General features: G+C 56.2%; 3 protein-coding genes and 1 long non-coding RNA gene across 4 annotated transcripts; 2 read left to right on the top strand and 2 right to left on the bottom strand.

Annotated features, from left to right (window-relative positions):
- Positions 1-11,367: 11,367 nt before the first annotated feature.
- Positions 11,368-13,171, bottom strand: LOC117436549 (nuclear envelope pore membrane protein POM 121-like). Its single transcript, XM_034065053.1, has 3 exons — positions 13,104-13,171; positions 12,612-12,714; positions 11,368-11,493 (listed from the first exon to the last, which is right to left on the bottom strand). The coding sequence occupies exons 1-3, from the start codon at positions 13,161-13,163 to the stop codon at positions 11,399-11,401; spliced, it is 258 nt and encodes an 85-aa protein (XP_033920944.1). The 5' UTR covers positions 13,164-13,171; the 3' UTR covers positions 11,368-11,398.
- On the bottom strand, positions 13,171-14,386 carry LOC117436550 (uncharacterized). The gene is made up of 3 exons (XR_004549884.1): positions 14,316-14,386; positions 13,735-13,801; positions 13,171-13,228 (listed from the first exon to the last, which is right to left on the bottom strand). It is a non-coding gene; the product is annotated as an uncharacterized lncRNA (long non-coding RNA).
- A 4,688-nt stretch (positions 14,387-19,074) lies between these two features.
- On the top strand, positions 19,075-23,368 carry LOC117436462 (uncharacterized). Its single transcript, XM_034064521.1, has 10 exons — positions 19,075-19,226; positions 19,456-19,562; positions 19,841-19,892; positions 20,608-20,675; positions 21,269-21,330; positions 21,528-21,568; positions 21,887-21,983; positions 22,485-22,569; positions 23,123-23,235; positions 23,312-23,368. The coding sequence occupies exons 1-10, from the start codon at positions 19,114-19,116 to the stop codon at positions 23,366-23,368; spliced, it is 795 nt and encodes a 264-aa protein (XP_033920412.1). The 5' UTR covers positions 19,075-19,113.
- Positions 23,369-23,808: 440 nt separating this feature from the next.
- LOC117436514 (sperm-associated antigen 4 protein-like) lies at positions 23,809-25,341 on the top strand. Its single transcript, XM_034064853.1, has 3 exons — positions 23,809-23,959; positions 24,325-24,414; positions 25,203-25,341. The coding sequence occupies exons 1-3, from the start codon at positions 23,948-23,950 to the stop codon at positions 25,326-25,328; spliced, it is 228 nt and encodes a 75-aa protein (XP_033920744.1). The 5' UTR covers positions 23,809-23,947; the 3' UTR covers positions 25,329-25,341.
- The last annotated feature ends 1,157 nt before the right edge of the window (positions 25,342-26,498 follow it).

Below are 26,498 nucleotides of genomic sequence, written 5' to 3'. Positions count from 1 at the left end.
AAATCACTAAGTACTCAAAGAAGGGGCAGCAGCTCCTGCCAGCATTTGCTCAGCTGCCTTTAAACAGATTTAATCCAATGAAAGCAGCTCCACCTGCAAGTGGAGAGCTAAAGCCATTAGGAGCTCATCAGCAGCACTGCCAGAAGCCACCTCATTGCCTGCTCATCATGACCCACCAGGAAGATGCATTGCAATGCTGGCTGCTGCTCTGCTTCCTAGAATGTCACCTTGTGTTTCCTCTGCTCTCCTGCTCAGATGATAACCCCATCGAAGGCAGTGGCATCCCTTCGACACAGCAAAACACTGCTTCCTTAAATACACACAACAAGGAGCAAAAAGCTTTTGGTTTTGAGAGCAGCAGCTCCAACAGAAGCCACAATGAGCAGAGCAATAGGTTGTAGGCACAGACTTGTGTTGTTAAGACACGAAGAGCTCATGTTCCTGTTTTTAAACACTGGGTGGATGAAGGAGAGAGCAGCTGGACATAAAGTCGTTGAGTATTGTTGTAGAAGGCTGCAGAGAGACCTTCTTGTGGCCTTTCAATACCTGAAGGGCACTACAGGAAAACTGGAGTCCCCCCTTTGGACAAGGGCCTGTAGGGACAGGGTTAGGGTTAGGTTAGCCACCATAAGAGGGGCTCTGCCCTATAGAATGGGATCTGTCCCATAGAGGGTGCTCTGCCCCATAGAGCGGTCCCTGCCCCATAGAACGAGCTCTGTCCCATAGAGGCCTTTGGCAGTGCCGAGCTCAGCCCCATCCTTGTCCCATTGCCACATCCTCATCCCTGTCCCATTGCCTCATTCTCTTCCTCATCCCTGTCCTTTCCTCATCCATGTCCATCCCTGTGTCCATCCCTCTCCCATATCCTCACCCTCATCTCAACCCTATACCTGTGTCCATCCTTATCCATGTGTCCATCCCTATCCCTGTGTCCATCCCTGTCCTCACCCCATGTCCCTGTCCCACATCCCTTTCCCAACCTTCTCCCCCATATTCCTCATTCCCACTCCGAACCCCCCCCCCATAGAGCCAAATGGAACCTTCCAGCCCCATTGAACCACCCCCCCCGAGCCAATTGGCCATCCCCCAACCCCATCTGGACCCCCAAGACACATTTGAACCCCCCCAAAACCCATCTCGATCCCCCCCCCCCAGGACCCATTTGGTCCCTCCCATTTGGCCCCCTCCAGCCCCATTTGCCCCCCCCCCCCCTCAGCCCCCTGTGCCACCCCCCCCCCCTCCATCCCTCAGATTCTGGCAGTGGATGACAAGGAGCTGAACCGTTGCTGCTCCCTGCACAAGACCTGCATGTACCGGTAAGAGGGGTACGGGAGGGGGTGCCATGGGTGCCCCCCCCATGTATTAGGTGTGCTCAGGACCCCTTTGTCCCCAGCTCGGAGCAGGAGGAGCGGCAGGATCAGGCAAACTACAGGCGCCTACAGGGTCACACCTAAACCTACGCCCCCCCATCCTCATCCTCATTCCTTTATCCTCACCTTTTATCTTCATCCTTATCCCTTCATCCTCACCTTGATTCTTTTATCCTCATCCTGATCCCTTTATCCTCACCCCTCTTTATCCTAATCCCTTTATCCTCATTCCCGCCTTTATCCTCATCCCCTCTTTGTCCTCATCCCTTTATCCTCATCTTCTTTATCCTCATCCTCATCCCTCCCTTCATCCTCATCGTGATCCCTTTATCTTCATCTCCCCTCTTCATCCTCATCCTCATCCCCCCCCCCTTCATCCTCATCCCTTCATCCTCCTCCCCTCTCCCAGCCCCAAGGAGCCAGAAGCGGAGCCGGAAGCAGAGCAGAAGCCCTGGGACAGCGGAAACGACCCCGGGGGGGCCGCTTAAAGGTGCCCCCCCCCCCGGTACCGGGGCTCAGCCCCATTGGGCCCCCAAGTGCACCTGGGGGGGGGCAGGAATTCACCGGGAGCCGTTTGGCTCCTTCGGCACTCAGCACCTGGCGCCTCCGGTACCGGCAGCAGCAACAAGGGGGGGGGGAGCCGCTGCCCCCCCGGCCCGGGGGTAATGGGGGGGTCCCCATGGGTGACGGCAGCGCCTGGTTCAGTTCACCTTTACTGGGGGGGAGCAATAAATAACTTGTGACCCCCCCACCGTGAGCAGCGTCTGGTACTCCCTGGGGCGGGGGGGCACAAAGGGGTGGGGGTGGGTGTCCCTGAAGGGTCATTGTGGGGTTGGGGACCCCCCATAAACCCACAGTCGTTCAGTCCCATGATGGGGCGGGGTTTCAGGGGTTGGGACCCCCCCTATAACCATTGGGTTCAGTCCCATGGGAACCCCCCCATAACTCACAATGATTCAGTCCCATCCCCCCCATAACCCACAATGGTTCAGTCCTGTGGGGGGGGGGTGGTGTGTGCTCAGAGGAACACGAACTCCTCTGCCCCGGAGGGGGTCGCGGGGGGGGGGTGGCGTCTCCGCAGGAGGGGGGGCTCCATCCCCTGCACCCCCCCCTCGACCAGGGTGAAGAGGGGATAACGCTCGGGTGCTGTGGGGGGGGCCAGGACCTGGATATGGGGGGGGGGAGGGAAAAGGGGGTTATAATGGTGGGGGGGGCACCCCCAAAACACCCCCCCGCCCCCATAATGCGATGTGGGCTCACCCGGCTTAGCTCCTTGCAGAGCGCATCCAGCCCGGTCCCAGCGCCTGCATAGAAGCCAATGGTGCAGCTGGGATCCATCTTCCCAAAGGGCATCTTCCGCAGGGATCTGCATTGGAATGACTGGAAAAGGGGGGGGGGGGTGTCAGGATAATTCCCCTCCCCCCCAAAAAAATACCCCATTGATGGGATGTCCCCGTCCTCCCCCACCCATTAACTGCAGTGGGAAGTTCTCCTGCTCTGTATCCACACAGGGCTGCAGTAATGGGGGTCCAGGTAGAGCAGAAAATCATCTGAAGATGGGATAGGGTGAATTAGGGGGACCCCCCATACCCATGTCCTGGGGACACCCCCCCCCCAATTCCCATATGGAACCTTGGAAGCCGATGAAATAAACGGAATTCAGGGGTTTGCCACCGATGATGCCGAGGCAGGATTCCAGCTTGAGCTGGGGGGGACGACACACACATTAAGGGGGGTATTGGGGTGCTGGGGGGGGTTATGGGGGTGCAGGGGGTATTGGGGTGCTGGGGGCCATTGGCTGCTGGGGGGCCATTGGCTGCTGGGGGGCATTGGGTGCAGGGAGGTTATGAGGTGCTGTGGGGGTTATGGGGGTGCAGGGGGTATTGGGATGCTGGGGGGATATTGGGGTGCAGGGGGCTCATTGGGTGCGGGGGGGCATTGGGTGCCAGGAGGGTCACTGGGCACAGGGAGGTTATAGCGTGCTGGGAGGATTATGGGGGTGCAGGGGGGGTAATTGGGGTGGAGGGGGATCATTGGGGTGCTGTGGGGGCTATGGGGGTGCCAAGGGATGACTGAGATGAGCTCTGAGGCAGAAGCTGTTCCCTGTGAGGGTGCTGAGGCGCTGGCACAGGGTGCCCAGAGCAGCTGTGGCTGCCCCATCCCTGGCAGTGCTCAAGGCCAGGTTGGACACAGGGGCTTGGAGCAGCTGCTCCAGTAGAAGGCATCTTAAGCTGCTTCCAAGCCTCAGTCCTCCCCGTGAGCTCTTGGATCCCACCAAAGGCTTTCCGTGGGGAAGAGAAGCCCTGGGGCTGTGCTCCAGAGGAATGGGAGGTGAGGGCGCTGGGAAGGGGTGTCCGTGGGCAGTGAGAGCTCACTGGGCTCTCTCACGGGGGGGATTGTTGAGGAGGAAGCCAGCAGGAGTCTGCTGCCTGTCCCATGTACGTGATCCTCATAGGCAAAGGTACCATTGTTATCTGTCATTGCTGGAGGTTTCCAGGCTGAAAGGAAAAGGAAGGAACTTTACTCTTCCCAGTTTGTCCTTCCCCAAAACTGGGTGTGTTTTGAGACCTTCAGCTTTCCCTGAGCAGGGAAAAGGCTGCTGGTGCCTTTGCAACAGCTGCAGGAATCTGGGAACCCCTCAAGGGTAAAGTTGCTGCTGTGGGATCCCCAGTGCTGCTTCCTGGGCTGGGTAACATCACGCAGGTCTACTCTGTGCAGTGGGAATACCTCAATGGCACAGCTCCCACACCATCCTGCAGTACTACAGGGGGTCCCACAGCCCAGCCATCCATGCTCCCTATGCAGGACGAGCTGATTTTCATCCATCCAATGGATCTCTCCTGCTGGAGGGTGTCCCGGAAAGGGACAGTGGCATCTACAAAGCAACTGTCAACATGGGAGAAAGGGAGAGCCTGAAAATCCTGCTGGAAGTCCTCAGTCAGTAGTAGCTAAACCCAGGACAGCATGGGAGGAAAGAGCAGGTAATGGGTGCAAGCAGGGCAGGGGCACTACCTGACTGTTGATGCACTATCAGCTTGTCATGAATGGAGACATCAGCAGGGAGACTCTGGGAAGAGGTTCCCAACATGTCCTGGGGGAGCAGATTTGGTGCTGCTGCCCAAGGAGACCTTCCAGGCTGTGACAGAGGCTCCATCCTGGAAACACAATTCCCTCCCTTGCTTCCTGTTGTCAGTGCAGGCAGGGAGGGACTGGGGCAGTGCTGTGTGTCAGTGCCCGCTGCAGAGGGTACCTGCAGCACTTCTGGAGCCGGGGGTGGCCAAGGAAGCCGTGGGCAGGATTTGTCCCAGCTTGGGCATTCCATGGACCACAGCTGCAGCACAAAGCGCTGATTCGACAGCGGGTGACAAATGAATCCAATGTCCTGGTGACAGAGAAGCCCCATGGAGCAGCAGAGCCACCCTTGCTGGGCCCAGCGCTGCTCTCAACTCTCAGCTCCTCGGGTTTGTGTTTTCCAGGTCTCTCCTCTCCCTTGCAGGATGTGCTGAGGATCACGGTGGTTGCTGTGGTCTTTGCTGCTGTCTCAGCCTGGGCACTGATCATTCCCATCTGAATGATCTGTCTGAAAGGTTCTGGATAAGTGAATCCAGTCAGGGCACCTGAACCCTCATGTGGTTTGTGTCGGGAGGGACCTTAAAGCTCACCGAGTTCCGATCTTCTGCCATGGGCAGGGACCCCTTCCACTGGAGCAGCTGCTCCAAGCCCCTGTGTCCAACCTGGCCTTGAACACTGCCAGGGATGGGGCAGCCACAGCTGCTCTGGGCACCCTGAATTTGGGCTGACGTTGGTGTTGAAGTGGGATCCGCTTTCCCTGCTGACAGCCCCCAGGCCTCCCTGGGCACTTCTTTACTGTCCCTCTCATTCCTGTCCAGCCTGGGCTGGTGGCAGGACCTGCACTCACAAAGTCCTCAACACTCACTCCCAGCTTCTTTCCACCCTGGGTCCCGAAGCTGCAGCTGCTTTGGGCTCCTCTTCTCCCCTGTGAGGAGCAAGGGTGCACGGGCACTTGGATAACCAGGGGGAGGTTTCTCTGAGCTCCACCATTTTGCCACCTTCCCTCCTCTGTCAAGTTGCTCTTGGTCACACTGCAGCACTGGAGCCATGAGCCACAGCCATGGGCCAGCCAGAGCTACAGGTGCTGTGCTGAAGCTGAGCACAGCTGTTGATTCTTCACCCTGGGGCTGGTGTTCAGAGAACCTTACAGCATCTCTTCTCTCCCCGTTCATGGCAGGTGGGACAGATGGAAACTGAGTCACGTTTGTGTTGCCCAAGGAGGACCAGATGCTTGGCAATGCCCTCCACTCCATGGTCATGAAGAAGTAAGTGGAGTCTCCACAGCCCCTGGCACCACTGGGGGTTCCTCTGTCTCCTCTTCTGCCCTTCTTCTCACTAAGTTGCATCTCAGTTGCTGCTGGAACAAGGCAAAACTCCCTCTGTGCCTGCCTGTTGGAGTATTTATATCAGAGCTGGTGCCAGAGGCAGTATTAGTATAGTAGGTAGCTGGTACCTACCCTCTCTCTTAACAGGATTCACTTTCTCCTTGTGCTGTTAGCCATGAGAGCACTTAATGGGCCTTGATGAGTCTGAAGAGCCTCACCTGGGGCCTCCACACACACCCTGCCCCCAGGCTCAGGAGCTGCTCAGCTCAGGGCTTTCAGTCCCTCCTGAGCTCTGTTGTGTCAATGTGGGTCTTGAGCTCAGCCTGTCCTGAGCTGTTGGATGCTGAGCCATGGACTGACCTCCTGAGCCAACGTCAGCCTCTCCTCATTGTTGTACATTGTACATCTGCTTGGTGGTCATAGGTTTTGTCTGACCCTCTTTACCCTCCCCTGACCTGCAGATTGTCTTCCTGGCCTGGCCTCGGACCTCTTTCACCCCCACAAGCCTGTGTGGTGACCTGGACCCTTGGCTGGCCCTGGCTACCACCTCTGCACCCACCTTACTCCCTTGCTTGGGTGCTGTGGGACAGGGCTGGCCAGTGAGTTCTCTGCCTTATTGGCTTACAGCTCATGCTCCCAGCTCCCCATCCCATTAAGGAGCAGCCAAGCCTCACTGCTCTTATGGTTAGTGCAGAGGAAATGGACTGACAGACATGTGGCAGACTTCTGAATGTCTTATGTGGCTCTGGGTAAGACAATGTGCAACTCTGTAAGTACAGGTGGTCAGGCTGTATCTATGTCACCTTCTGGGGCAAGTGCTGTCAGAAAAGAGGGTAGGAACAGCCAGTATGAAGCAGATTGATCATCTGTAATGGTTGCATCAAGATGCAGGAATTGATGCTGGAAATTAATAATCCTGCTGCCCCCATTAAAATGGCTTCACTCTGATTTTCTTGAGCTGGGAGGCACTGGGGGTTTGTGAAGACTCACTGGGAAGGCTCAGAAGAATTCCAGCAGGAAGTTCAATGCATCATCTCAAATGACAGTCTCATTGCAAATGCCATGGGAATTCTCTGATAGATCATCAGGACAAGAAAAAGAGCAGCGTTCTGCAGCTCAGAGAGAGATGGAAGGGTGTGAATAAGGTTAGAGGGGGTGTCCTTTGAACACATCCCTCCTATAAGACCCTCAGTCATATTAGAGATGTCCTGAGCCCCAGCAGGTCTGAGGTGCCCCAAGCCTCTGACTTCCCTGAGATTGGCTGTGGATTGGCCTGGGTTTCACTGCTCTCTTCCCCCCCCACCCTCCTGCAGCCCTGATGTGGAGTTCTGTGGCTACTGCACCACACACCCCTCTGAAAGCAAGATCAGCTTCTGGATCCAGACCAGAGGTATGGGGTGTGCATTGCTTTCATGTTCAGAGCCCTTCGTTTGTGGAATCCTCTCTGCTCATGTCAGGTTTCCACCACGAGTCATTTCAATAAAGAACACCACTCTTCTCCCTCTTCTCTGCAGGCACGGTACTGTAGTGCTGGGGTAAGGTAGATCTGCTGTGTCCAGGCAGAGGTGATGGGTGCTTCATCTGCCCCTAAATCAGCAGCAGTTTTGGAAAGCCAACCCCGAGTGTGCTGACATACAGAGCTGCAAGGAGATCATTTGCTTCTGCTTCTTCTTGCTTGTCTGGCAGCTTTGGTCATCAGGCTGTGAACCAAAGCTCTCTTGAAAAGTCTGTGCTGTCTTTTGACTTGCCTCCCAGAGGGGTCTGTGTTCCCTGTTAATAGGCAGCACTGACAGCTCAGAGCCTCAGAACATCACTCACTCCTCTGAGCACACCAGCCCCTTCAGCTCAGTCCACTGCCCTCCATGTAGGCTCCACAGCTTTGTCTGCTGCCGCAGGAGGACAGTGTTATTTCCTTCCTTCCTTATGGGGCTCTTCCCCTGAGGATCAAGTTTGTGCTTGGTGGCTCTTTCAGTTCCTACAGAGGAGCAGTGCTGAGGCTGTTCTTGCCAAGGGAACCCCTTCCCTGTGGGGCTACCTGCAGGCTTTGGCTCTGCCCTTCCTGCACCATAGCCTGGGCCTGAGCTCAGCTCTCAGGGTGCTGATGGTGAGCTGGTAGGAGGGAAGTGTGTGGCATGTGCCTGGTGTAAGAACCTGTTCCCATCATGGGGGAACAACCGCACTGCCCAGAGCGCTGAGGGAGAGGGCCACCAACCCCTTTGGACACCACTGACCATCTTCTTTCCCAAAGGGACCCTTCCTGCTGTTGAGCCATATGGGTATTTGCTGACATGTACTCAACACCTTTGAGGTGAGACTATTCCTGAAGAGTTCAGGGGCTTTTCTGTCTCTTGGTCTCAGAGGTGAGAGGAAGGAGCTGACAGCTGTGTTGTAGGCATGAAGAACCTACAGTTATCTCAGCCTTTCTCTGCCTGACCTGCAGCATGGCCTGGCTTCCTGTTCCTTGGAGTGAATGTAAAGCTCCGTCACTTCTGAAGGTACCTGGAGCTCTGTCAGAGCTGCTCAGGATCCTCTGCACTGGACAGAGGAGCCACAGCACAGAGCAGAGTGGTGGCATGGGGTGTACGAGCCGCTCAGGTGTGTGCTGTTAACATTTGTTCTTTGCTCTTGCTTGCAGAGGAGTGTGAAGGAGCACAGGGCCCATATTTTCACCCTGCCTGACAAACCATCCAGATGCATTCATCTGTATTGAGATGGAGACAAGCTGGCACTGCAGCTGATATGAGTCACTGCTGGTAAGAGTTACAGAGAGGTTTGATCTCTGCACATCTAACAGATAAAAATGATCAGGTTTTAAAAACACAAGTTGTACTTTGCTGGCCTTGCCTCTGTGGTGATTGGGAAGTGCTGGTCCTGCACAGCTACCCTGCTTGCCTGTGTGTCTCCTGGGCCTTCATGCTTGGTGTTGCAGTGATGGGTGGTTAAGGATAGATTCTGCTGCACAATGTTGATAATAGGCACAGATAAGTGGGAGAAAAGTAGAGGAGGGGACACACTCATAGGTGAGAAAAGAATAAGGATGTCCTCCTTGGACATCTTCCTGCCACCCAAAAGCAGGCTGATACTTGTTAGGAATTGAAATGGAAGGACCTAGGCAAAGAGGTAGGGTTCAAGTCTCTTGCCTTAGTGAAGCAGTTAAACTGGTAACAGATTTCAGGGGTTAATTGAAGTTCTGCCCAAAGTTCTCGAGCCTTTAGTAAAGGAGTGAATTTAATACTGAATTGTTCCCAGTGTGATTTGACAGCATCATGTGGCACATTGGTGATGAGTTGCTGCAGCATTTTCAAAGGAAGTTCAGGAATAAAAGATCCTATTTTTTGTGCTATTTCTCTCTGCAGTAAGCAGCAAGAAACCTCCTCTTTGTCCACTCCTACGAGGAGCAAGTTTGATCCTTTCTAGAGCGGTTCTCATTGAGATGAGGTTTGTGTGAAATTTTCTCGCTGCCTCTTCCTCAGTGTCCCTTTGCAGCCGATGTGAGCTGTGCTTCACAATGTGCTGCAGGCGGGAGCAGCAGCAGGAGTCCTGCAAGGGAGGAGCAGTGGTTGGTGGGCTTTGAGGAGCAGTCATGTCCCAAGCAGAAGGGGCGCGCGTTGAGAACGGGTAAGGGGAAAGGACGGTGAAAAGCTGAGGCTGAGTGAGCAAGAATGGTCAGGCCACGATGCTCTCCAGGGGTAGTGGATCGGCTCCTGACGTTTCAGGCAGGTCCCAGTGCATAAAGGAAGAGTTTCCCTGGGACTTGACTGAGTGGCCACTCCTCAGGCAGCTGCAGCAGCTGATAGAGGTGGATTAAAACCTGCTCGTCCCAGTACACAAGCAATTTTGGGTTAGGGTTAGCATTAGGGATAGGGGTTAAGTTTAGGGTTAGTGTTAGGGTTAGTGTTAAGGTTAGGGGCTTTAGAGTTAGGTTTAGGCTTAGGGTTTGGGTTAGGTGGTAGGGCTACGGTCAGGGGTAGCTTTAGCCTTAGGCTTAGGGGTAATGTTTAGTGCTCGCGTTAAGGGCAGGGATTTGGTTAGTGTTAGGTTTAGTCTCAGGAGTTCGGGTTATGTTTAGTGTTCTGGTTAGGGTTAAGTTTAGGAGTTAGGGATCGGCTTAGTGGTTAGGGTTAGGGTTAGGGTTAGGGATTAGGTTTTCGTTTAGGTTGAGTTTTAGGGTTAGGTGTAGAGTGAGTTTTAGGATTAGAGGTTTGAGTTAGGTTTAGCGGTGAGGTTTTAAAGTTTAGCTGCTCCATTGTACCCAGTTTTCACCCCCATGGTGGCACTTGGTGATGGGGCAGCCAACCTGGCCCTGCCTGTTCACTGTCATCTGATCTCAGAGCTGCCCCCAGAGCATCCCCAGGGGCTCCCTGCTGCCTGGGCCTGGCCTGGGCTGGGCTGGGCTGGGCTGGAGACTCCCCATGGCAAACACCGACTCAATACAAACCCCAGTGTGTCCATGGGACAGCCAACAGAAGGCTTCCAGCTCTCAAAACTCAGGTCCTGCCCTCACAAGCCAAAACATGAATCAGCTGCCAGCCTCCATCAACTCAGCTTGGTCATCAGATGGGTCATTGCTTCTCCTTCAGCTTTTGCTCTGCAAATAAGCTTCTTGACACCTAGTAAGCATGGCACAGCTGGTGGAAACACCAAGCAGTGCATCGCACCCACTTACAGCTTGGTCTCACCGTACTAACCCAGCCCTGGCAGCGGGATCTACGAGCTTTGTTTCATTTCTCACATCACAAGATGAGGAATGGGGAAGCAGGAAGAACCATGCCAGTTAAGTGGTTTCCAGCAAGGCACTTCTGTAAAGCAGTTTTAACACAGTACAACTGTGATCATGAAATTCGCCTCCGTGACCAAAGTGTTTGGTGGTTGTGCATTAAGCAGCAGCTACTTGGCCGTAGACAGAGCAGAATCCAAACAGCTCCAGAAGTACCATGTTTTTAGTGTTACTGTAGGGAAGACCCAGAAGCAGAGTTTCTGTCTCTCCACTGTCCATTCCAGCACGTTTCTGCAGTCCTGCACTGAAATTGCCACTGCTTAAAGCAGAAGCAAAGTGGAGGAAAACCAGTGAAATAATAATAATAAAGAGCAATAATAATAATAATAATAACTGTTGTTTGACCAGACAGCTGTGTTTGAATAAATATAAATAACAATAAACCAACAAAACAACTACAGTTGAACAACAAAAGAACAATATTAGAACAGTGAAGAACGAACATAGAACAATAAAATCTCCAACGGATCTTCACAGCCGCGGACGTTTTGCTGCTGCTGGCCCAAAAGGCCACTCGGTGTCAGAGCGCTCCTCCTCCTTGGGGAAGAACAAAACCCAAAGAGGACAGGGTGAGTCACCCCCACGTCCATCCCCATTTAGAAGCGAGGAGCTGCTGGAACAGCTCAGCTGTAAACCCAAAGTGTTATTCCATGAAAGAACATTGAAGTATTTGTGGTTTGTCTGTAAATTCAGACTCCACAGAGTTTGGTTCACCCCATGCCGCCCTGGGCACTGCCACCCAGCACGGTTTCTTGCTGGTGGCAGAGAAGGGGCCTGATCCCATCACTGCGGTCCCGCCTTGGGGCTGCTCTGGACCAGGAGCCCCGCAGCTGGGGGGCCAGCAGCACTGCCATTTACTGATGGGAATGATGGATGCCTGCCTTTAGCCGCTTGAGAGTTCCCTGGGTCCTGGATCTTGCCTGCGTCCAAGAGGCAGGGCTGGATGAACCTGCAAGCACAAAGGTTTGCTCAGGTCTCTGCAGCCGTACTCTGAGCTGGCACCGGGGCTACCACAATCCCTATCCCAGGGGGAATGGAAGGTTTGACATCCCCAGAGCCCAGCAGCCACCACCCCAGCCGGCTCCTACAGCACAGCCTGGCCCTTCCGCCATCCCCCAGCCCAAGGGGACAACACAACCCCTCAGCTCCTCAAGGCTGAAGCACCAACTCCCTCCCTACCAGGGGAAGCGATGCCTTCTGCAAGGCCTGAGGGGAGCTGCCCAAAGAAGGGTGCAGGAGTTCCTGGAAAGCAACACACCACTGTGAGCCAGGCTCAGCAAAGGAGGAAGAGCCTGGCCTTAGGGAGCTGGCAGCACCCACAGGAGCCGATGCATCCACTGCATCCAGAGGTGGCAAGCATTTCGGATTCCCCTCCACCCTCCGGGGCTGGGGACTGGGGCAGCGAGTGAGGGAAGAACCTTCCCTTGGCATGGCAAGGCTCTGCACAGCCCCAGCACCAGCCCCTCAGGGCTGCTGAGCCCAGGCAGCTCAGCCAGGTCTGGCAGGAAAGCTGCTGCCTAAATCTAAGCCTGCCCTTCAGCCCCGCAGAAGCCCCGTCCGCCCCGACTCACCTCCCAGCACGGGCGCGCTCCCACGTCTGGGCTGGCTGCTGTCAGGAAGGCTGCTGGGGCTGGGATCGGCTTGCCCAGAAACCACCCATGCTGTGGGCGCAGACGCTGCCCATGTGCGGCTGGTACCCGAGGAGCCCTGGGCGATGGCTGTGCCCAGGGACGTACCTTCCCCACTGGTGCTGGGGACCTCATCTGCTGGGAGGGAGCACGAAATCAGGACCCCCAACTTGCTGGATGGGACTGCCCCTTAGCAGAGCCTCCCAGCATGAACAGCTCTGGCCCTGGGGAACCCTGCACATCACCCTGGGCACTGCGGGGCACGAGGTCTCCTGCCCAAGCCTTCACCAGGCTCGAGGAGTTTCTGAGCCGAGGACCAGGCAGCACCGGCCCAGGAGCTTCCTCAGCCTTCACTGCACGGACACCCCCCTGCCCTGGCAGCCCCCGCCATGGCTGCCTCCTCCTTGCCATGCCCTTTACATTCCCACTCTGCCCTTACCCTCCTTTTGCCCCAGCAGTCGGCACAACCGCTGCTGCGCTGCCTTCCTCTCCTCCTCTATGATCTCTGCCGTGATGGGGTAGCCAGGGTCAGGCCCCGGGGGCTGCCAAGAGAGAGCAGGAGCTTAGTTCCTTCTCAGGGAAGCCGGCAGAGCCGCTCTGAAGGACGTGTGGAAGCAGCTGGTGCCAGAGCCGGGAAGCCGTGGTTCTGCCACAGCCACCGCAGAGCTCTGGTTCCCATTCGTTTTGGCCCCCAGCTTGGTGCTGAGGGCACGGCACCCTTGCCCAGCCAGTACCTGCTCCAGCAGCGGGCAGCACAGTCACACACAGCCACCACACACTGGGCAAGGGAGAGCATCACTTCCCACTCAGCCAAGGACGAGAGCTCCTGCCCCAAGGCAGCAGGTCAGCCTGCCCCCAGCCCTGCACAAATTGCACTGGGCACATTCTGTCCCCAGACGAGGGCAAAAGAGCCTGCAAGGCAGCGACGTACCAGCACCAGTGGTTCATTATCCCAAGGCACCAGCAGGCAGATGCTCCTTCTGCGTGGCATTCCGTTTCTCGGCGATGGTGGTGGGCTCGGGGACTGCCGCCGCTTCTGCTCAGCCCTCTCGACAGCTACAGGAGGAGACAAGTCAGCTCAGCTCCCAGCAGGGGTGTTTGGCCTGTACCAAGGGGGCTCTCCCTTCTCACTCCACTCTGGATGCCCATCTCGGAGGGCAGAGCCAGGGACATGGCCTTAAGCCATGGACAAGGCTGCGATGCCCTGGGACAGCAGCTGGCCACAAGAGATCCACGGGGAAGCTGTCACAAGAGCCCCTTGGGGCTCCACGGGCCAGCGGCCCCATCCCACCTCCACAGACACTCCTTGCCTGCTGCCCACCCGAACCACAAACCACACAAACTGCCAGATGTGGCCACATCTCGCACTGTGCCACAGGACCCTATCCATGGTGGGCACACGGGAGAAAACGCCACTGCCTCAGCACCAGCATGTTCCTGGTTTGCAGGGGACACCTCAAGCTCACCCCACCTGCAGACCTGAGCTACCTCGTGTCTTGCAGCTGGCCCGCACCAGTGGCCCACCCAACCCTGGCACAGAGCTGGGCCCCACCTACACTCACCTTCCTCCATCTGCACAGCCCCAGCCGCTGCCAGTGGCGGCAGCTCCATCCTCGCACCTCCCGTTCCCTGCGCAAGCCAGAGAGAGCCAGTTAGGGTTGGCCCCTGCCCTGGGAGCAGGACGAGACCCAACACGCCAAGGACTCCCACAAGCATCCCTGCTGTGTTTCTTTGCTGTCTTTGCCAAAGAGCAGAGCTCAGGACAACAGCCTTGAGTCACCGCAGCAGCCTGAGCGTGGCTCCAGGCAGAGGAGCTGCTCCGCTCCCCTCCCCAGGGCCCCGGCAGCTCAGGGCAGCAGCAGGGATCCCGGCTGGGAGCTGCTGCTCCTCACAGAGCCCTGGTCGCACACCCCTGTCCTGCTCTTCCACAGCACCGCAGGGGAACAAGGCTGCAGGGACGCTCATCAGCACAACACCAGGGCTTCCCCACAGCTGGGTGACCCAGCAGCCATGGCTCAGGGGCCTGGAGCGTCCCGGCTCCGGTGGAGAGCATGACTTGGCTACTGGGATGGCTGGGAAGGTGAACGCTTTCTTCCCGGCTGGCACCGACAAGTGGGTGCTTGCTGGATGAGCAGTACATTACCTTCCTGTCCACTCTGGCACCTCACAGCACACTCCTCTGCAGGACTGTGGGGACACCCCCACACGCATCCGCTTCTGGAACACAGGAAGAGACCAGCAGTAACTAATTTGGTCCTGGGGAGCACAGCCTCCTGTTCTCCTCACCACTGGGGAGTAAATCCCATCTCCCAGGCACTGGCTACCCAGCCCAGAGCCTCTCTTGCTTCAGTGCTGCTCAAACCCCCTCCAGAACGTCCATGGAGGGCAAGGTCTGAGCACCCCAAACTGGATCCACTCTGGGAGCAAGCGGCCCCCAGGCTCTTCATGACTGAGGCGATGGGGAAGGAGGATGCTGCTGGCCCAGACACAGCAAACCCTTCCCTCCTGACCCACCCTGGAGAAAACCTTTCCCTGCACAGCTCTACAGCTCCATTAGGCACAACTACATCCCCCTCTCACACCTGCAAGCCCAGCCCAGGATGTGAGCAGTGCTCTATCCCAGCTCAGCAGGTGCGTCCAAGTGGGAACCCAGGGCTCCCAGGCGCTGCTGCCTCCGGCTGAAAAGCTGTCAGCACAGCCAAGAGATTTTGTCTTCCCCTTTTCCCTGGATGTGTCCCCCCCGCAGAGGGCAGAGTGGGGAGAAGCCAAGAGCTGCGCGCTGGGCTGCGGAGCGGGGCTGGGCCCATGGCGAGCCCCTGGGCATCTGACTGTCCCAGCGTACCGGCGGCACAACGGTGCTGGGGCTGCAGTGCGGCGGCAGCGGGAACCGGCGGCACACGGTCGGTGGCGGCTCTGCGGGGACACAACGGTCAGCGCCACCGTTAGCGGCGGGAGGATCCGATCCCGCGCTCCCTCAAGGCAGCAGTGGCTGCACCGGGTGCTCTCAGCACAGGTGGTGCCTGCGGCCGAGCCTCCATTAGAGTCCATGGGGACAGGAGCCGTGCGGGCCGGCAGGACCGTATCGCACACCAGGACCCCACTGCGCCCTGCACTGATCCCAGCAGCACCACGCAGGGCAGCACCACAGGCAGAGCTATGGGCCCAGCACCGCCATAGCAGCGCCACCCATGTCCTTATCCTGCCCATATCCCTGTGCCACCAGCATCCCTGACAACCAGTGTCCCTGTTCCACCTACATTCCTGACAACCCCTGCCCCTGTGCCACTCATGTCCCAGACAACCGGTATCCCTGTGCCACCTGTGTTCTTATCCCACCTGTGTTCCTCTGCCACCTGCATTCCAGACAACCAGTGTCCTTGAGCCACCTGTGTCACGGTTCCACCTGTGTCCTTATCCCACCTGTGTCCTTATCCCACCTGTGTCCCTGTGCCACCTACATCCCTGACAACAGTGTCCCTGTGCCACCCGTGTCCTTATCCCACCCCCATCCTCCCCCTCTCTCACCCGAGGCAGTTGCCGTGGGTCGGGGCGCTGTCCCTGAGCCCGACTCCTGTGGCCGGGCAGCCGATCCCGGCCCTGCTGAAGCTCAGGCGCTGGCGGACCCGGGCCCATGGAGGTGGGAAGCGGGCACTGAGGCTCGGCCGGCAGGGGGTTGGGAGAAGTCGGGGAGGGCGCTGGGGGGGGCACGAACCGTGCGGGAGGGCGCCGGGCCGGAGGGCGCCTGGCAGGCGTGTGGGACCGCAGCTCAAACCAGGCCCCCCCCGCGCCCAGCGCCGCTCCCAGCAGCGATCCCTGCCCCAGGCAGCTCAGCAGCACTGCCAGCGCCAGGGGCAGCGCCACGGGCTCGGCAGCGCCATCGCTTCCGACCGCAGCGGCAACGGCCACCGGCCCGGAACGCGGGACCTCGGCACCCGCCGCCTTCTCCAGCTCGTGGCCCTGTTCCACCGCACCCCCGTTCCAGCCGCTGCTACTGACAGCCCTGGGCCACCCGCGGCCCTGACCCCCACTGGCCCTGGGCCACCCCTGTCCTTAGCCCACCCTCGCCTCTGTGCCTGCAGCTGCCACAGCCCTGCTGGGCCCTACCAGGCAGGCACCACGGCAGGGACCGTGACATGGACCCCACAGAGCACCATTCCCCTGAGCATCTCCCTGCCCATCACCCCCACGGGCCAGCTCAGGGGCACCCGACTTCCCGGGAGGGAGGGGGGCACACAGGGAATCACACGTGGGAAATACGAATTCACTTCTCTGAACAAGATAACAAGGTTTTAGTCAGGGACAAAGTCAATAAAGCAAAAGCAAACAGCTCTGGGTGCGTGACTGTAGCCAGAGGCGCAAGTGATCAGTATTTGTTACAGGTTTATATGCTTTCACAATTCCATCAGTCACAGACATATTCATAATCCCTGCATATACGCAGGGAACATTAAGTCCAGTAATTTAGTATCAAACACTCCCTTGCCGCCTTCCAGGTTTTCTGCTCTTGCAGGGCCTTCCGCAGAGCCTGGATGACTCTCCCCCATGACTGAAGATGTTTCCCACTACCTGAGGACATTGTCTCCTCAGCTAATGCATTAGTACATTTATCCCAAGATTCTGGGTGGAGAATATCCACCGGTTGGGCAATAGCCCCAATTTTCACAAGTCTCTCAACAATGAGAGTAAAATCTTTAGGTTTACAATCAATATCCCACTGCTTCTGTAATTCTGATACGACCTTCACAAGAGCTTCCATCCTCCTTGCGGGTCCGGGAGCATCCTCCCTCTGCCAGGCTGGTCCAGCCGCTCCGGCCACCGTTCACCCGTCCAGGCGATTCCCGACCCCCTGTGTTCCTGACTCCCGGGCTTCCCGGGTTCACTTGGGTTCCCTGCTGTTGGCCTCCCAAGTGTCCGCCAGGTACCTGCCTTGCAGCTTCCTGGGTTTTGGCACCAGTTGTTGCCTTCGAGAGGCGTGAGGACCTGGTTCAGGAACAGCACGACGGCCCCTTGGGCCGCTCGCTCCAAATGCTCACAGACACCAATGTGGTGGACGGCAAATGGCGTTTATTGAGAGAGAACATGGTGTTATATAGCCTAGGTTTACGATGTCGTTTCCGTCTGCTTGCGTCGTAAAACTGGTATCATCACCTAAATGCTATTGGCTACGTGGAGAGGGGTCTTATCTTTCCGTACAGCACGGTATCTTCCGGCCACCAGGCCCTATCTGCCTACAGGTTACATATGCCTTGACATCACATTGCCTCTAATGAATGCTGAACACACATCATGAAGGTTTGTAGTTGTATGGGTCAGCTAAGGGGGAGTGCTCCACGCAAAATAAATCAACCATATGTGAATGCCATCTACATCTGATTCACTCATGGTTGGTCCAAGTTAAACTTGCACTGAAAAAAAACTTTCACTGTTCAGGCAGAAAGTGTTTTCTACAGGGCTTACAGAGCAGATTCTTCCCAATCATATGGCTACTGGAATTAACAATTGATAATGTAAATGCTAACTCAAGATCCACAGTTTCTGTCAAGATATTAGGACATATCCTAGCTTAGCCTCCAAGTCAGTGCTTTCAGGGTAACTTATTTGCTACAGAAGGTTCCAGATTGTGTCTACCACAGTGAAGAAAGTGGCCAGATGATGGTAAAGACTAAAAGAAAACAGACTGATTGATGGTACAGGTGAATCCCAAGTCATTCATGCCAGACCAGTAAAGGATCACTTGCTGTTGTTAGGTTTTTAGGAATACCACCATGTTGCAGCACCATGTTTTAAATAAAATCCGTCAGGCAATCCTCACATGACAAGATCAGCATCACTTTGGTATCTCTTTGGTATCCCTCCCAGGACTCCTCCTTGCCCTCCCCGAGAGCCCCCAGGGCAAAGCCAGACTTGGCAGAGACAGCAGCCCTGGCAGCAAGCCCAGCCTAGGCCCAGAGTCACCCCTGCCTCCAGCATGGCTTCAGCCACCTTTGCTGACATCAGTCCAGCTTCCTGCACGAGGCAGCTGGACATGCAAGTGTCCAGGCATCTGGGGGTGGTGAAGGGGAACAGACAAAGGAGCCCTGACAGCCACAGTCCTATGGTGTCTGCCCACTGCTCCAACACAAAAGCAGTCTCCAACAGCCCCCAAAACCAGATCCCCCTATCTCCCAGTGCCCCTCACCTCCCAGCACTACCACCTCCCAGTACCGCCTGCCTCCCAGGACCATCTTTCTCCCCAGGACTCAGAGCAGGGGTCTCTAAGCAGAACTGTCCCTGCCCCCTCACCATCCCTTGGGTAAACTGGGCTGGCAATGATCCCTCTTCCTGGGGCATGAAGGATCCCGGGATTAGGGAACAGTGGGAGGTGGGAGGACAGCTGCAGTGTACTGGCAGGTGGGGATAGTGCTGGGTGACTGGGATCTTCAGTCACGAGCGGCAGCGGGGAGCACTGGTGAATGCTGGGCACTGGGAGATGAGGGTTCGGCTGGATGGAGTGCTGGGGTGGTCACAACGCCCAGCTACAGCCCACCCCATTTCCCATGCACTGCAGGCCCCTGTCTGGTTCAGTCCCCAGCCATGGCCTCCCCAGTGCAGACAACAGAGCAGAATATCCCCTGCCCTGGCCACCAGCCTGCCACTGCCTGGGGCCACCATACCCACACAGATCACTGCAGTCCCACTCTGCAGAGCTGCCTCCAGGTGCTGGGTGCCAATGACTCTGTCCCCAGCAAGGCTCTGGCTGCAGCCGCCTCGCTGGATGGCACTTAGACACTGGTCACCCAAGGCCCTTGTCGCCAAGGGATGTGCCTTCAATGCCCTCATCCTTGGCCAGGCCAACTCTGTCCCCAAGCAGGATGTGGCCATCCGGAGGGACTCGGAGAAGCAGACGCTTGTCCACAAGCTTAGGAGGAAGAGCTGAGCAGGGAGGCTGCCTGTGCCCAGAGATGGCAAGGAGAAAGGCACCACAGAAAATGGCCTTAAATGTCTCCTTGGAGAGGGAGACTGACCAACGGTCAGCAGGAGAGGCTGGAGGGCAGAGCCACGGCCAGGGGAGTAGGTACGAAGTTGGCTGCTCGTGCATGGGGCATCAGGCTTGGACAGTAGCTGGGACATGGCCTAATACAGCCATGGTCATGGATCAGCACGGGGAAGCTGACGGACGCTTCTGCACAAGAGCCCTGTGCGTTGCCAAGCTCCCTTCTGGTGGGCCTAGGCTGAAAGCATGGCTTGCTCTGCCAGCAAGCACTGCGAGCAATCGGCATCTTCTTTTCTTCTCCCTCCCGCAGGAGCCTCTTCACAGAGGTGGAGCTGAGGAACCGCTTTTCTCAGCCCACTCCCAGCTCATCCGCTCGAGGGCCACCAGAGCCTCATGGCAGGGCCACAGCGCTTGCAAGTAAGCTCAGCACTGGTTCTTGCTGTGAAGTCCTTGGGGTGAGCTCAGAGAGCTGCACTGTGCCCCAAGTCTGGCACAGTCACAGGTGGCTGGAGAGATGCAGGCTGCCCTCCTCTTCACCCCAGAGAGGTGGTGCCTCGGACTCGGTGCTTGCCTCCCTGCAGGGAGCCAAAACACTCTTGGCTGAGCACCCTGGAGAAGAGACCTCGAGAGAGGCCTAACTCCTCTCTGCTTTCTTTGCCCGGGGATGGTCCTCAGCCTTGTTTGCATTCCGGCAGGTACCCTTGCATCCCTGTGGAGATCCCTGCTGACCATGTGCATCTTCACTGGGTATGTACTACCCTGTTTCTGCTGTTGGGCTTTTGGGGAGGCGGTAGCCTCATGCTGCAGGGGTCAGGGTGCAGGGAGGGAGGGGGTGAGAATTGGGCTGTGCTGCCGGCTGTGCTTCAAGCAGTGGGGACTGCTGCTGCTGCCGCCAACTTCTTCCTCTTCCTCCACTGCAGGCTGCATCTTTGCTGTAAAGCAAAGATGGGGAAAGGAATATGGATGTACTGCATGTTTCTGTGTTGGGCACGGGGAGAAAGGAGATGTCTGAGGGCCAGTGCAAGCAAAGGGGAGAGCAAGGGGTGTTTCTCAGCCAGCTTCCCACTCTCATGAGCACTGCTCGTGTTGTGGCCATTCTCAGGGAGAGCCAAGTGTAAAGCCCCTGGGCAGTCTCACTGCCACACATTTGCCAGAGGCCCAGACTTGGGTCATGGTGGCACAGACTGCTGTGTAGGCAGACGCAGGGGTGCAGAGCCGCAAGTCTTGATTTGCTCAACCTCTTTACTTGCTGGGAGTAGTGAGTCCTGGAGGTTCTTTCGGGGAAGAGCTGCTGCAGTTTGGAAAGGTGTGGACAGAAAGTGTTCCTGTTGGGCGCTTCCCTGGCAACCGTCTGTCAGCAGCAGGCTTCCAAAACAGTGGCTTTCCTGCCTGGCAGTGGTAACCCAGCTGGTTTGCTCCAAACCTGGCTCATTGACAGACATGGGAAACTGTCCTTTTTCAGGCAACAGATGGCTGTGCACAAGAAGAGGTGCTTGAAATTCATTGTCTTCTTGCTTCTGATGGTTCTTGGTGAGTCTGCGTGAGCAAACGTTTGAGAGTGACAGCCTGGTTGTGCTGGATGCCAGCTTTGCTTTTTGGCCCATATGTGTGGAAACTCGCATGGTCCAAGTGCTTCTGGAGTACGTCCTTGACGAGGACTTGCTTTCAAGTACCAGTAAGACTGGTAGCCTCCCAGCCGTGCTGCCACACTGGCCACAGGACCAAAGGGCTTGCTTAGTCTGCAAGCCTGCGAAAGAAGGGAGTATGTATTTCCATGCCTGTACTGGGGGATACCCAGAGGGGCTGTGCAGGGTGACTGATGCCCCTCCTGATACCTCTCCTGGCTGCTGCAGCCTGGTCTCGGGGCTCACAGGAGCAGTAAGGGGAAACGGGGAATAGCTCTGGCTCACCGAGCACACCTGAAGCTCATGGCTACACAATGCCCTGAAGCCTGTGGTGATGGCTTCCGGTCAGAGGCACGTCCTCTCTCTGCACCCCATGTTGCTCACCTCCTCAGCTTACCTGCTGCCCCATCCACAAGGCAACCAGGAGGAGACCACGGCACTGCAGGGATCACTTGCAACCCAGGTCAAGTAACTGTCTCTCGGTCATGTCAATTGCAGCTGGTGTTTACTGTGGGACCTCACTGCCGGTGTGGACGATGCGAGCAAAGGCACAGAGAGAGGTTGGTGACCCTTTGGGACAGGCAGCTCCTGCAAGGGAGCATTACTGACAGTGGCTGGCTAAATCATGGGCTTTTCTGTGTCCACGAGTGGCCCAAAGAAGCAGTAGCTTTTGCCGGGGCTTCCTAGGGAAGCCTCTCCTGGGAAGCCCCAGCAGCTCTGGTGGTGAATACTCTAATACAGCATTTTTCCCTTTCAGGATCTGTCATGGGCATCCGCAGCAGAAACAAAGATGCTGAGGTAAGAGATGTTTCCTGAGCTGGAATTGGATCTGTGCAGAAGCATCAGCCAACCTGTCGTGGTTTAAGCCCAGCTGGTAACTCAGAACCATGCAGCCGCCCCCTCACTCCCCCTCTTCTCTCTCGCCCTGCTCCCCGAGGGATGGGGAGGAGAATCCAAGACATGTAACTCCCATGGGTTGAGAACAGTCCAGTAACTAAGGTATAACACAAAGCACTGCTGCTACCACAGTAATAATAATGATGAAGGGAATGACAAGGGAAGAGAATACAACCGTTCACCATCCGCCGACCGGTTCCTGCTTTCCTGTTCCTGCAGGAATTTGCAAACCACTTGGACAGAGCAAACCCAAAAGTTGCAGCTTGTGCTGGAGGAGTTGGCTCAGCTGAGGGTGGAGATAAGCAGTTGGAAGAAGGTAACCCTGCATTTTGAAGAAGGCTCGGCTGGGCAGAAGCCCTGAGGAAGCACTACTTGGGATTAGTAGTGGGCTCAGCCTTCTGAGCGCAGCAAGCCAGCCTTTGCCAGGGGATAGCTTTGGCACTGCCCAGGCCCTTCTCTGGGGCCAGGTTAAGTGGTGCTTCAGGCAGTGGGGGGGCTTCCAACATCCTTCCCTTGGCATGGGCACCTCCGGCTGCTCTGGCTGGGCCCTGAGCAGCAGTGAGACCCAGACCCACTTCCATAGCCAGCCATCGTGGACATGGCCTGAGCGTGGAAGGTGGGAACAAGGGAGTGAGGACCCCATGGCCGTGGGCACAGATGTTGTGCTCGTGGCTCACATCAGCTGCAGTCTCTCAGCTTACTGGACAAGGCTTGCCTCGTGTTTCTGACATTGACCCTTTGCCTTTCTGGGTGCTGGTAGCCATGCTGAACTGCTGCTGATGTGCTCATTTTCTGTGCTTGTTTGTGTCTTTCCCAGGAGAGGCAGGAGGTGAACCAGGCAGCACTGAAGCTGGCTTTGGAAACCTACTTTGAAAGATATGACTGGGCCCTGAAAAGTTCTGGTATGCACACAGCATCCCATTCTCCTTGCCATGTGCTTGTCTGTAGCACTCCCCAGAGGAAGATGTCCTCCAGGTTCTGCTCTCCAAAGCAGGGGAGCTGAAAGCAGGGGACCTTCATGAGGTCCGAGAGCAGGTCTGTGGCAGTGGCTCTCTTGGATTCCCTCCTGGTCCCACCTCTGCACAGGTGCCACTGGCACTGCCCCCCCCCCCCCTCCCCATTCCAGGGCTGATGGAGGGGCTCCCTTCCTCATCACTGTATTTGGAAAGGGAATGGAGGGGTTATCCTGTATTGTCCACACAGCAAAGCAAGCCCTTGGCTTTGGTCTGCTGTCATTCACCAGCACCCCCAGACCTTCTGCTTGTGGTGCTGAGAGGAGCAGACACCAGGCATATGGGTGCTGTCATGCTGCACAGCTAGGCACCCCTGCCTGCATGGAGATGAGGAGAGGACTGACAGACATGGAGCCATCCAGCAGCATCAAAAAGAGGCTCTGAGCACAGCGTCCTCCTGGTCTGTGGCCTCTTGCAGTCACCTGCTCTCCCTTCCTTACAGGTGCTGTCATTGACATGCAGAGAACTTCGAAGACATATGACTGCAAAGACAATTGGGTGTGCAAGGTTGTATGGTTCTTCCACACTTTCAACCCTCCTGATACGATTTTAAAGGTATTGCAGCAGAAATCACCAGTGCATGTTTCCTTCCTGCAAAGCTGGGGACTGACCTTAGGGGTTGTCCTCTCAGTCCAATGGTAATGCTCAAGCCCACAGTGCTGATCTGTTGCCTGAATCCAAAGCTTGAACTCAGGCCTGGGCTTGACAGAAAGCAGTGGTTCCCCTCCGGAGGGGAACAGAGCTCAACTACTGCATCTTGCCCACAGTCCTCAGGCACAGCTGGGGGAATGACTTACTCCCTGGTGACCTCATTTCCATACTCACCTCTAACAGTACTTTTGTGGGGTGGGAGGCAGGGGGTCCTCTGCAGAGCCACTGGGCAGAGAGCTGTATCTGTAAGGCCCTGACTAGGTTGGCTTAGTGACAGGTATTCTCCTCTTTCCATAATAATGAGGGGCTGCTGCTTTTGTCCATTTCCTCACACGTGCATCATTTGCAAGCTGGAATAGACCCCACAGACACACCAGCACCTGTGCTTCAAGCTACAATGAGCAGCTGTGTTGAACTGAGCATGGGCTCACGTTTCCTTGCTCTCACATTCTGATTGCAGTCGGATATGTCGCCAGGAAACTGCTGGCCTTTACAAGGGCAACAGGGCCAGGTGGTCATCAGGTTGGCAGCACGAGTCCATCTGACTGCTGTCAGTGTGCAGCACATCTACAAAGAGGTCTCTCCATCTGGGACCGTCACCAGCGCCCCCCGAGACATGGCTGTGTTTGTAAGTCTCTGCTCCGTGCTTCTGCCTGGCATGTGGCCCCCAGGAATAGCGGTGACTGGAACTTGCTTGCTCTGTGCATCCTTGGAGGTTCGGGTACTGCTTTCTCCTAAGCTCTGCAATGCACTTGCAGGATACTTCAGGGGGTCTGGAGGTTCCATCCCTCTCAAGACTCATTCTGGGGAGAGCACCTCAGGGCTCTTGAATAAAACACAAGGTGGAGACAGTGCTTAACTGCTGCTAGAGCCCCAGGAGAGGCTGAGTAGATAACAGCCCATGCAGTATGTGCTGATCCAGCACATACAAACATCCTCTTTGTTGGGACAAGTCTGAGCTTCTCTCCTTCCTCCCTGTGCTTTTCCCTGGAGGGATTGAATGCAGACAGAGAAGAAGAAACTCTCCTTGGGATGTTCGAGTACAACGTGGCAAAAGAGGCCCTTCAGACCTTCCCTCTGAAGGTACGGTCCATGCACGAGGGCAAGCTGCCCAGGAGAAAACCAGGAGTGCCTGCAAGGCCGTGGGAGGAAGAGCGTGAATGCTCTCTCCCCTGGCACAGGGGCCCAGAGCACTGCCCAGGAGGCCTGGTGGAGTTGGGAGGACTGAGTAGCGTGTGGTGGTGGTAGCAGCAACGGGTTTGCAAGGGCAGGGTTGTTCCTGTGGGAGCTGAAGTGCTGAGAGAGCCCTGGTGCAGCTGCTGCCTTCAGCAGAGCCAGCTGCACACGTGGCCTCTCCACCAAAGCAACATCTTTGTGCCAGGAAAAATAGGGATGCCTTGGGGGGAAAGCTGCCAGGGCAGCATTGTCACTGCACCCCGTGGCCTGCTGACAGGCTGGGCAGTGTCCTTTCCTCCCAGCACAACACGTGTCTTTTCTCCTGCTGCCCTCACACCTGCCAGGAGGAGGGCAGAGAGGATATCGAGCACTTCATGGGGTTTCACACCAAGTGTCTCACGCATAGGAGGACCTCCCCAGCCTCTCTGTCAGCACAGAGCAAGCTGTAGAGGGAAAGGGGCAAAGGGAAGGAGGCGCAGTCCCCAGCAGGCCAGGTTGCAGAGGGTGCCTTCTCCCTTCCCATTCCTCCAGGCTCTGCAGAAGCCCCGGTACCAGCAGTGAGCCTCAGATGCCTACAGCCACTCCTACCCACTTTTGGAAGCTTGCTCCTGAGCAGGAGCAGGGCTGGCAGGGGCAGAAACATCAATTGCCCTGTCACACTTAATGCCTCAGGTTTTTTGTCTCTCTCTTCACAGAACACACACAGAGCCTTTTCACACATCAAACTGGTTGTGAAGAGCAACTGGGGGTACCCAGACTACACCTGCATTTATCGAGTGCAGGCTCATGGAAAGATGGCAGAACCAGAAAACCTCAACTGAAACCAGAGAAGAACACCAATAAAGAGGAGGAATGGGGGAGGAGGGATCCATGGTTTGTCAGATCAGAGTGGTGTAGAAGATCTGTCTCCAAAGTAGGGTGTGCGGGAAGGTCCGTTGGGGATGGGTAGAGCACCCGCAGACATGGCTACAGGGCAGCCTGCAGGCAGCGGGTGTGGGTCACCAACAGTCCTTGGCACAGCTCCTTGGGGCTGCCAGGGGCTTGTGAGCTCTCCCTTTTAATTTCCCAGTGGCGGGGCTGGAGGAGCATCAGATTCCCCACTGCACCATCAAAGGGGTGTATGTGATGGCTGCCTTCTCCTGGGGGTGGTTTCAGGGGTGTGCAGCCAGGTGTGCAGCCGGGGGCACCCAGGGTTGTCCTTCCAAGCAGGGTCCCTGCACTCCAAGGGCTGTGTGTTGGAGCAGTCTGGGGGAAGTCATCTTCCTGCTGACAGAGCCAGCAGAGGGCAGCTGAGACCAAAGCTGATGGACAGATGGGATCTTCTGAAAAGCTCTTTGATATCTCGTGTGAATTTCACCTGACACAAAACCCCCGGACGTGCTCCCCCCATGTTCCTCTTTCCTCACTGCTGGAGAACTTTGAACAAACTCTGGAAATGCTTAAAACTGCTTTGAATACGGACACACTTGAGGTGAAAACTGAAATTCAGGATACTGTTGATGCCTCAGGACAGAACTCACAAATAAATAACGCACAGGCTTCTTTAGGAGATTCTGCACATAGTGTAAAACTGCTGCAGTTTGCCGTGCATGTGGGGAATGTCGGTGCTGCAAAGAGTAGCTCTGCTCAGTCTGAGATGTCTCACAAGGATGATACTCAAATATTGGAAATTACAGAGCGCTTGCAAAAGCTGAAACTAGATGAGGATCCACTCATTCCAGTCTCCCAGACTGTTTCCCGGTGTCCTCCAACAGATACACTAGCACCAGGAGTTTCTGTTGTATTGACTGAAAATAAAACCCTCATCCAGCTGTCTGCAGATACTAGAAATTAAGAAGCATCAACTGAAGTTTGCCCCATTCAAATGGGTTGTAGCTACCTGTCCAAAAACCTTCACAAGAAACTCTGATCTCCAAGCACACTGTCAGCTTGTACATCATTTTACAACAGAGGAGATGGTGAAATTAAAACTTAAATGGCCTTCTGGCAGA

The sequence above is a fragment of the Melopsittacus undulatus genome, chromosome 7 (genome assembly GCF_012275295.1).
Source record: "Melopsittacus undulatus isolate bMelUnd1 chromosome 7, bMelUnd1.mat.Z, whole genome shotgun sequence".
Classification (NCBI taxonomy): domain Eukaryota; kingdom Metazoa; phylum Chordata; class Aves; order Psittaciformes; family Psittaculidae; genus Melopsittacus; species Melopsittacus undulatus.
Note: the sequence above shows the minus strand (reverse complement) of the source record. Positions and strands in the feature narration are given on the sequence as shown.

What these genes read in the sequence shown, in the direction of transcription:
- LOC117436549 (XM_034065053.1), bottom strand. Translation starts at nt 13,163, where the DNA reads ATGCCACGCAGAAGGAGCATCTGCCTGCTGGTGCCTTGGGATAATGAA. An exon ending in ATAATGAACCACTGGTGCTG is followed by an intron (nt 12,715 to 13,103) that starts GTACGTCGCTGC and finishes CTCTCTTGGCAG; the next exon opens with CCCCCGGGGCCTGACCCTGG. An exon ending in ACTGCTGGGGCAAAAGGAGG is followed by an intron (nt 11,494 to 12,611) that starts GTAAGGGCAGAG and finishes TTGTGCTTGCAG; the next exon opens with GTTCATCCAGCCCTGCCTCT.
- LOC117436462 (XM_034064521.1), top strand. Translation starts at nt 19,114, where the DNA reads ATGGCAAGGAGAAAGGCACCACAGAAAATGGCCTTAAATGTCTCCTTG. An exon ending in CTTGCTTCTGATGGTTCTTG is followed by an intron (nt 20,676 to 21,268) that starts GTGAGTCTGCGT and finishes TGTCAATTGCAG; the next exon opens with CTGGTGTTTACTGTGGGACC. An exon ending in CTGGGCCCTGAAAAGTTCTG is followed by an intron (nt 22,570 to 23,122) that starts GTATGCACACAG and finishes CCTTCCTTACAG; the next exon opens with GTGCTGTCATTGACATGCAG.
- LOC117436514 (XM_034064853.1), top strand. An exon ending in TTCAGACCTTCCCTCTGAAG is followed by an intron (nt 24,415 to 25,202) that starts GTACGGTCCATG and finishes CTCTCTTCACAG; the next exon opens with AACACACACAGAGCCTTTTC.